General features: G+C 46.6%; 1 protein-coding gene across 1 annotated transcript in view; it reads right to left on the bottom strand.

Moving 5' to 3' along the window:
* Positions 1–10000, bottom strand: part of LOC129694462 (antigen peptide transporter 2-like) — a 24671-nt gene that overhangs the window by 13688 nt on the left and 983 nt on the right. The window contains exons 2-6 of the mRNA XM_055631179.1: positions 8040–8154; positions 5450–5580; positions 4019–4224; positions 1670–1867; positions 788–916 (exon numbers count right to left, since the gene is read on the bottom strand). Of these exons, the coding sequence (XP_055487154.1) occupies positions 788–916; positions 1670–1867; positions 4019–4224; positions 5450–5580; positions 8040–8154 (779 nt within the window). The remainder of the gene's footprint in view (positions 1–787; positions 917–1669; positions 1868–4018; positions 4225–5449; positions 5581–8039; positions 8155–10000) is intronic.

The following is a 10000-nucleotide window of genomic DNA, read 5'->3' as shown; positions in this document are numbered from 1 at the left end:
AACATACCCACACAGGGCCATCGACAAGGGAACATACCCACACAGGGCCACAGAGGGAACATACCCACACAGGGCCATCGACATGGGAACATACCCACACAGGGCCATCGACCAGGGAACATACCCACACAGGGCCATCGACAAGGGAACATACCCACACAGGGCCATCGACAGTGGCACATACCCGCACAGGGCCATCGACAAGGGAACATACCCACACAGGGCCATCGACAAGGGAACATACCCACACAGGGCCATCGACAAGGGGAACATACCCACACAGGGCCATCGACAAGGGAACATACCCGTACAGGGCCACAGAGGGAACATACCCCACACACAGGGCCATGGACAAGGGAACATACCCACACAGGGCCATCGACAGTGGCACATACCCGCACAGGGAACATACCCACACCCATCGACAAGGGAACATACCCACACAGGGCCATCGACAAGGGAACGTACCCATACCCACACAGGGCCATCGACAAGGGAACATACCCGCACAGGGCCACCGACAAGGGAACATACCCCCACAGGGCCATCGACAAGGGAACATACCCACACAGGGCCATCGACAAGGGAACATACCCACACAGGGCCATCGACAAGGGAACATACCCACACAGGGCCATCGACAAGGGAACATACCCGCACAGGGCCATCGACAAGGGAACATACCCGCACAGGGCCATCGACAAGGGAACATACCCGCACAGGGCCATCGTACAGGGCCATCGACAAGGGAACATACCCACACAGGGCCATCGACAAGGGAACATACCCGCACATAGTCTCCAAAGTCCATCTGGTAGAGGATGAAGGCGATGAGGTTTCCGCTGGTCATCTGCCCATCGTTCACCAGCAGCTGCCCGCAGTACAGCATCACCACTTGCATCAGGAGCTGTGCTAGCTGTGTAAACACAGGTGCAGGGTCAGGCACAGAACAAACGAAACACAATGTTACCATCTATCTATCTATCTATCTATCTATCTGTCTATCTGTCTATCTGTCTATCTGTCTATCTATCTATCTGTCTATCTGTCTATCTGTCTATCTGTCTATCTGTCTATCTATCTATCTATCTATCTGTCTATCTATCTATCTATCTATCTATCTATCTATCTATCTATCTGTGTATCTATCTATCTGTGTATCTATCTATCTATCTATCTATCTATCTATCTATCTATCTATCTATCTATCTATCTATCTGTCTATCTATCTATCTATCTATCTATCTATCTATCTATCTATCTATCTATCTATCTATCTATCTATCTATCTATCTATCTATCTATCTATCTATCTATCTATCTATCTATCTATCTATCATCTATCTATCTATGTATAAAATGAAATAATAGTTTAACAATATACTATTATTAATTCACCTTCTATCTGAAACAGACTGATTCCATAACGTATTGGTCTCTTATCTGCTCTGAATGCAATTAAATCTACTTTTGCCAAGTTGAATGATCTATTCTACATAGTGATTAAAGTCACCCACAAAACAGACACAAAGTGCTGGAGTAACTCTAAGGAGAGAGAAAGATGGGGACAAATGCTGGTGAGATAGAGAGATAGAATGGAAAAGGAGGAAGAGAAGGAAAGGGAAAGACCAAAAGGGAGATGGAAAGTGAGCGAACTCTTTAAACCTACCCTGTGACACAGGAGGTAGACGGCTGTGACCAGGTCACGTTTGTTCTTCAGTTGGTGCGTTTCCTGTAGCTTCTTCTCAAACAGCTCTGACTCCAGGTCCTCGGCAGCAAAGCTCCTGACAGTTTTTATGGAGGAAACAATCTCACCGGCCAGCTGGTTCGACCTGGCGATCGAATCCTGAACTTGCAGCACCAGCCTCTGTCCAAAACAAAACGCCATTCATAGAAACATAGAAATTAGGTGCAGGAATAGGCCATTCGGCCCTTCATGCCTGCACCGCCATTCAATATGATCATGGCTGATCATCCAACTCAGTATCCTGTACCTGCCTTCTCTCCATACCCTCTGATCCCCTTAGCCACAAGGGCCACATCTAACTCCCTCTTAAATATAGCCAATGAACTGTGGCCTCAACTACCCTCTGTGGCAGAGAGTTCCAGAGATTCACCACTCTCTGTGTGAAAAAAGTTCTTCTCATCTCGGTTTTAAAGGATTTCCCCCTTATCCTTAAGCTGTGACCCCTTGTCCTGGACTTCCCCAACATCGGGAACAATCTTCCTGCATCTAGCCTGTCCAACCCCTTAAGAATTTTGTAAGTTTCTATAAGATCCCCTCTCAGTCTCCTAAATTCTAGAGAGTATAAACCAAGTCTATCCAGTCTTTCTTCATAAGACAGTCCTGACATCCCAGGAATCAGTCTGGTGAACCGTCTCTGTACTCCCTCTATGGCAATAATGTCCTTCCTCAGATTTGGAGACCAAAACTGTACGCAATACTCCAGGTGTGGTCTCACCAAGACCCTGTACAACTGCAGTAGAACCTCCCTGCTCCTATACTCAAATCCTTTTGCAATGATCTACAGGTTTCTACAGGTTTGTGGGTTCATTGGCTTCGGTAAAATTGTAAATTGTCCCTAGTGTGTGTAGATTAGTGCCAATGCGCAGGGATCGCTGTGCCGCAAGGACTCGGTGTGCTGGAGAGGTTGTTTCCATGTTGTATCTCTAAACTAAACTAAGATGGTGCATCAGGTTTGGCATGGGCGTTGGGCCAAAAGGCCTGTGTTTGTGCTGTGTGCCTCTGTGACTTTGTACATGATAAATAGGTTTTGATTCCAGGAGCTGCAGCTGTTTGTGGTTTCAGTATCCGACAGTGACGTGTGGTCTGGGTGGATGTGTAGACAATATACAACAGGTGCAGGAGTAGAGGCCACTCAGCCCTTCGAATCAGCACCGCCATTCAATGTGATCATGGCTGATCATCCACAATCAGTACCCCGTTCCTGCCTTCTCCCCATATCCCCTGACTCCGCTATTTTTAAGAGCCCTATCTAGCTCTCTCTTGAAAGCATCCAGAGAACCTGCCTCCACCGCCCTCTGAAGCAGAGAATTCCACAGACTCACCACTCTCTGTGAGAAAATGTGTTTCCTCATCTCCGTTCTAAATGGCTTACTCCTTATTCTTAAACTGTGTGGCCCCTGGTTCTGGACTCCCCCAAGATCGGGAACATGTTTCCTGCCTCTAGCGTGTCCAAGCCCTTAACAATCTTATTTGTTTCAATGAGATCCCCTCTCATAGAAACATAGAAACATGGTGCAGGAGTAGGCCATTCGGCCCTTCGAGCCTGCACCATTCGCCATTCAATATGATCATGGCTGATCATCCAACTCAGTATCCCGTACCTGCCTTCTCTCCATACCCCTGATCCCCTTAGCCACAAGGGCCACATCTAACTCCCTCTTAAATATAGCCAATGAACTGGCCTCGACTACCCTCTGTGGCAGAGAGTTCCAGAGATTCACCACTCTCTGTGTGAAAAAAAGTTCTTCTCATCTCGGTTTTAAAGGATTCCCCCCTTATCCTTAAGCTGTGACCCCTTGTCCTGGACTTCCCTAACATCGGGAACAATCTACCTGCATCTAGCCTGTCCAACCCCTATAGAATTTTGTAAGTTTCTATAAGATCCCCTCTCAATCTCCTAAATTCTAGAGAGTATAAACCAAGTCTATCCAGTCTTTCTTCATAAGACAGTCCTGACATCCCAGGAATCATCCTTCTAAACTCCAGAGTGTACAAGCCCAGCTGCTCCATTCTCTCAGCATATGACTGTCCCGCCATCCCGGGAATTAACCTGGTGAACCTACGCTGGGCTCCCTCAATAGCAAGAATGTCCTTCCTCAAATTAGGGGACCAAAACTGCACACAATACTCCAGGTGTGGTCTCACTAGGGCTCTGTACAACTGCAGAAGGACCTCTTTGCTCCTATATTCGATTCCTCTTGTTATAAAGGCCAACATGCCATTCGCTTTCTTCACTGCCTGCTGTACCTGCATGCTTACTTTCCTACTTACCATATGATACAGGTTATACATCTTCTGAATCAGGATGGTGAGGGGAGATTCGATGAAGATCAGGAGGGTGAGCTTCCAGGAGAGGCTGAACATGAAGGAAACTATTCCCACTGTGTTGACCAGACTGCGCAACAAGACGTTGACATTGAGTGCAACCGAGCGGCTCATGAGCGCGGTGTCCGTGGAGAGGCGGCTGGTGATGTCCCCTGCGGACAGAACACAACGCTGATAATGAGGACCGTCTTGTGCTAGCTGTCCACACTGTGTTCACCACCTACAGTACATGATAGTTCACAGCAGTGTACAACAAAACCCATTCCAGTGCAGCATTTGAAGCAAATGGATACATCATGGAAACAGGCCCTTCAGCCCATCCAGTCCACGCCGACCATTGATCACCCGTTCACATAGTTCTATGCTATCCCACTTTCTCATCAACTAGGGTAATTTACGAATTACTAGCGAATTAACCTACAAACCCGCACGTATTTAGGATGCCGCAGAAAACCAGAGCACCCAGAGGGAACCATGTGGTCACTTGGAGAACATGCAAACTCCACTCAGGCAGCGCCCGAGGGCTGGATCAAACCCGGGTCTCTGGTGCTGTGAGGCCGCAAGTCTTCCTGCTAAGTCACTGTGCCACCCAGTGTTGCAAATGTTATGGAGTCTGTGTGCTCATGTTGTGTAGGGATGTAGAGAGGGTACAGAGGAGATTTACTAGAATGTTGCCTGGGTTTCAACAACTAAGTTACAGAGATAGGTTGAATAAGTTAGGGCTTTATTCTCTGGAGCGCAGAAGGTTAAGGGGGGACTTGATAGAGGTCTTTAAAATGATGAGAGGGATAGACAGAGTTGACGTGGAAAAGCTTTTCCCACTGAGAGTAGGGAAGATTCAAACAAAGAGGACATGACTTGAGAATTAAGGGACTGAAGGTTAGGGGGAACATGAGGGGGAACTTCTTTACTCAGAGAGTGGTAGCTGTGTGGAATGAGCTTCCAGTGAAGGTGGTGGAGGCAGGTTTGTTTTTATCATTTAAAAATAAATTGGATAATTATATGGATGGGAAGGGAATGGAGGGTTATGGTCTGAGCGCAGGTATATGGGACTAGGGGAGATTATCGGTTCGGCACGGACTAGAAGGGTCGAGATGGCCTGTTTCCGTGCTGTAATTGTTATATGGTTATATGGTTATTATATTATATGATGAGATGCAAAAGGATTTAAAAGGAGTAAATTGGGACAGTTTGTTTTATGGGAAAGATGTGGAAGAGAAATGGAGGTTATATGGTTATTATATGGTTATACACACACAAACAGGCCCTTGACCCCATCTTGTCCTGCACCTTGTGTGTGTATGTGTGTATGAGTAATGGCAGCCTCACATCACCAGGAATCTGCAGTGATATTGGGCAACATCACTGTATCCTTACCAGTCTTGGTGGCATCAAAGAATGCGATCTCCTGCTGCACCAGGGAGGAGAAGAGCTGACTACGAATGCGTCTGTTGAGCCTGGACATTGTGAACGTGAAGAGGCCTCCACGCAAGCCCGCTGCAATGGAACTGACAACACAAGTCCCATGTTAGTGTCAGTGTCAGTGTCAGACCACACCACCTCCTTGTTCTTTATTTACAAAGATACAGCTCAGAAACATGCCCTGTGGCCCACCGTGTCCTCGCCCACCGTCGATCTCCCGTTCCCACTAGTTCTATGTTATCCCAGTTTCTCATCCACTCCCTCCCTACACACCAACAGCAATTAAGGGAGGCCAAAGAACCACACACCTGAAGATAGACACAAAAAGCTGGAGTAACTCAGCGAGTCAGACAGCATCTCTGGACAAAAGGAATATAACCATATATAACCATAGGCAACATTTCGGGCCGAAACCCTTCTTCAGATGAAGGGTTTATGTTCTGAAGAAGGGTTTCAGCCCGAAAAAGGTTGCCTATATAACCATATAACAATTACAGCATGGAAACAGGCCATCTCGACCCTTCTAGTCCGTGCCGAACACATATTCTCCCCTAGTCCCATATACCTGCGCTCAGACCATAACCCTCCATTCCCTTCCCGTCCATATAACTATCCAATTTATTTTTAAATGATAAAAACGAACCTGCCTCCATCACCTTCACTGGAAGCTCATTCCGCACAGCCACCACTCTCTGAGTATAGAAGTTCCCCCTCATGTTACCCCTAAAAAAACATAAAAACATAGAAACATAGAAATTAGGTGCAGGAGTAGAGGCCATTATGCCCTTCGAGCCTGCACCGCCATTCAATATGATCACGGCTGATCATCCAACTCAGTATCCCGTACCTGCCTTCTCTCCATACCCCCTAATCCCCTTAGCCACAAGGGCCACATCTAACTCCTTCTTAAATATAGCCAATGAACTGGCCTCAACTACCCTCTGTGGCAGAGAGTTCCAGAACTTCATCATTTTAAAAACCTCTATCAAGTCCCCCCTTAACCTTCTGCGCTCCAAAGAATAAAGCCCTAACTTGTTCAACCTTTCTCTGTAACTTAGTTGCTGAAACCCAGGCAACATTCTAGTAAATCTCCTCTGTACTCTCTCTATTTTGTTGACATCCTTCCTATAATTAGGCGACCAAAATTGTACACCATACTCCAGATTTGGCCTCACCAATGCCTTGTACAATTTTAACATTACATCCCAACTTCTATACTCAATAGGTGATGTTTCGGGTTGAGACCCTTCTTCCGACACGAAAAGTCACCTATTCCTTTTCTCCAGATATGCTGAGTTACTCCAGCTTGTGTGTCTATCTTTGTTTTAAACCAGCATCTGTTGCCTGGGTTTCAGCACCTAAGTTACAGAGAAAGGTTGAACAAGATAGGTCTTTATTCTTTGGAGCACAGAAGGTTAAGGGGGGGAATTGATGTGGCCCTTGTGGGGGAGTTAGATGTGGCCCTTGTGGGGGAGTTAGATGTGGCCCTTGTGGCTAAAGGGATCAGGGGGTATGGAGAGCAGGCAGGTACAGGATACTGAGTTGGATGATCAGGCATGATCATATTGAATGGCGGTGCAGGCTCGAACGGCTGAATGGCCTACTCCTGCACCTAATTTCAATGTTTCTATGTTTGATAGAGGTCTTTAAAATGATGAGAGGGATAGACAGAGTTGATGTGGACAAGCTTTTCCCTTTGAGAATAGGGAAGATTCAAACAAGAGGACATGACTTCATATGAAAGTCCTGACATCCCAGGAATCAGTCTGGTGAACCTTCTCTGTACTCCTCCTAGATGTGGGGGAAATTAAGAGACAGAAGTTTAGGGGTAATATGAGGGGGAACTTCTTTACTCAGAGAGTAGTGGCGGTGTGGAATGAGCTTCCAGTGGAAGTGGTGGAGGCAGGTTCATTGGTATCATTTAAAAATAAATTGGATAGGCATATGGATGAGAAGGGAATGGAGGGTTATGGTATGAGTGCAGGCAGGTGGGACTAAGGGGAAAAAAAATTGTTTGGCACGGACTTGTAGGGCCGAGATGGCCTGTTTCCGTGCTGTAATTGTTATATGGTGATATGGTTAATAAAGGGACAGAAGTTTAGGGGTAACATGAGGGGGAACTTCTTTACTCAGAGAGTGGTGGCTGTGTGGAATGAGCTTCCAGTGGAAGTGGTGGAGGCAGGTTCGCTTTTATCATTTAAAAATAAATTGGATAGTTATATGGATGGGAAGGGAATGGAGGGTTATGGTCTGAGCGCAGGTATATGGGACTAGGGGAGATTATGTGTTCGGCACGGACTAGAAGGGCCGAGATGGCCTGTTTCCGTGCTGTATTTGTTATATGGTTATATGATGGGCCGAATGGCCTGATTTTGCTCCTATCACTTATGAACATGACCCTACCACCACCACCACCACCTGCCCCACCATCTCCCACACCCCCTCCCACTTACGCCTCCAAACCCCCCCCTCCATTACCCCCTCCCATCCCTCCCACCGGTCCCTGGTCAGTGTTGTGGAGGCTGGTCCGCTCTGCGATGTTCACCTTCCCATGGACGTTGCACACATGCAGAAGATGGCAAAGAGGAAGATACGCTGGTCGTACTGGGAGCCCAGGATGTCAATCACCTTCCCCGTGTAATAGGGAACAAACATCCCCCCTGGAATGGAGCAGAGAGATGCGATTAAACCCAGCAGAGGAACAGGGGATGAACAGGCCCTACAAGTCCGTGCCGAACAACTTTTTTTCCCCTTAGTCCCACCTGCCTGCACTCATACCATAACCCTCCATTCCCTTCTCATCCATATGCCTATCCAATTTATTTTTAAATGATACCCATGAACCTGCCTCCACCACTTCCACTGGAAGCTCATTCCACACCGCTACCACTCTCTGAGTAAAGAAGTTCCCCCTCATATTACCCCTAAACTTCTGTCCCTTAATTATGAAGTCATGTCCTCTTGTTTGAATCTTCCCTATTCTCAAAGGGAAAAGCTTGTCCACATCAACTCTGTCTATCCCTCTCATCATTTTAAAGACCTCTATCAAGTCCCCCCTTAACCTTCTGTGCTCCAGAGAATAAAGCCCTAACTTGTTCAACCTTTCTCTGTAACTTAGTTGCTGAAACCCAGGCAACATTCTAGTAAATCTCCTCTGTACTCTCTCTATTTTGTTGACATCCTTCCTATAATTAGGCGACCAAAATTGTACACCATGCTCCAGAATTGGCCTCACCAATGCCTTGTACAATTTTAACATTACATCCCAACTTCTATACTCAATGCTCTGATTTATAAAGGCCAGCACACCAAAAAGCTTTCTTTACCACCCTATCTACACGAGATTCCACTTTCAGGGAACTGTGCACAGTTATTCCCAGGTCCCTCTGTTCAACTGCATTCTTCAATTCCCTACCATTTACCATGTACGTCCTATTTTGATTTGTCCTGCCAAGGTGTAGCACCTCACACTTATCAGCATTAAACTCCATCTGCCATCTTTCAGCCCACTTTTCCAACTGGCATAAATCTCTCTGTAGACTTTGGAAATCTACTTCATTACCCGCAACCCCACCTATCTTAGTATCACCTGCATACTTACTAATCCAATTTACCACACCATCATCCAGATCATTGATGTACATGACAAACAACAGTGGACCCAACACAGATCCCTGTGGCACCCCACTCGTCACTGGCCTTCAACCTGACAAACAACCATCCACTATAGAAACATAGAAACATAGAAATTAGGTGCAGGAGTAGGCCATTCGGCCCTTCAAGCCTGCACCGCCATTCAATATGATCATGGCTGATCATCCAACTCAGTATCCCGTACCTGCCTTCTCTCCATACCCTCTGATCCCCTTGGCCACAAGGGCCACATCTAACTCCCTCTTAAATATAGCCAATGAACTGTGGCCTCGACTACCCTCTGCGGCAGAGAGTTCCAGAGATTCACCACTCTCTGTGTGAAAAAAGTTCTCCTCATCTCGGTTTTAAAGGATTTCCCCCTTATCCTTAAGCTGTGACCCCTTGTCCTGGACTTCCCCAACATCGGGAACAATCTTCCTGCATCTAGCCTGTCCAACCCCTTAAGAATTTTGTAAGTTTCTATAAGATCCCCCACTCAATCTCCTAAATTCTAGAGAGTATAAACCAAGTCTATCCAGTCTTTCTTCATAAGACAGTCCTGACATCCCAGGAATCAGTCTGGCGAACCTTCTCTGCACTCCCTCTATGGCAAGAATGTCCTTCCTCAGATTTGGAGACCAAAACTGTACGCAATACTCCAGGTGTGGTCTCACCAAGACCCTGTACAACTGCAGTAGAACCTCCCTGCTCCTATACTCAAATCCTTTTGCAATGAAAGCTAACATACCATTTGCTTTCTTTACTGCCTGCTGCACCTGCATGCCTACCTTCAATGACTGGTGTACCATGACACCCAGGTCTCGCTGCATCTCCCCCTTTCCCAATCGGCCACCATTTAGCTAATAGTCTGCT

This window comes from Leucoraja erinacea, unplaced genomic scaffold (assembly GCF_028641065.1).
Source record: "Leucoraja erinacea ecotype New England unplaced genomic scaffold, Leri_hhj_1 Leri_67S, whole genome shotgun sequence".
NCBI lineage: Eukaryota > Metazoa > Chordata > Chondrichthyes > Rajiformes > Rajidae > Leucoraja > Leucoraja erinaceus.
The sequence above is the reverse complement of the archived record's forward strand: the minus strand, read 5'-3'. Positions and strand labels throughout refer to the sequence as shown.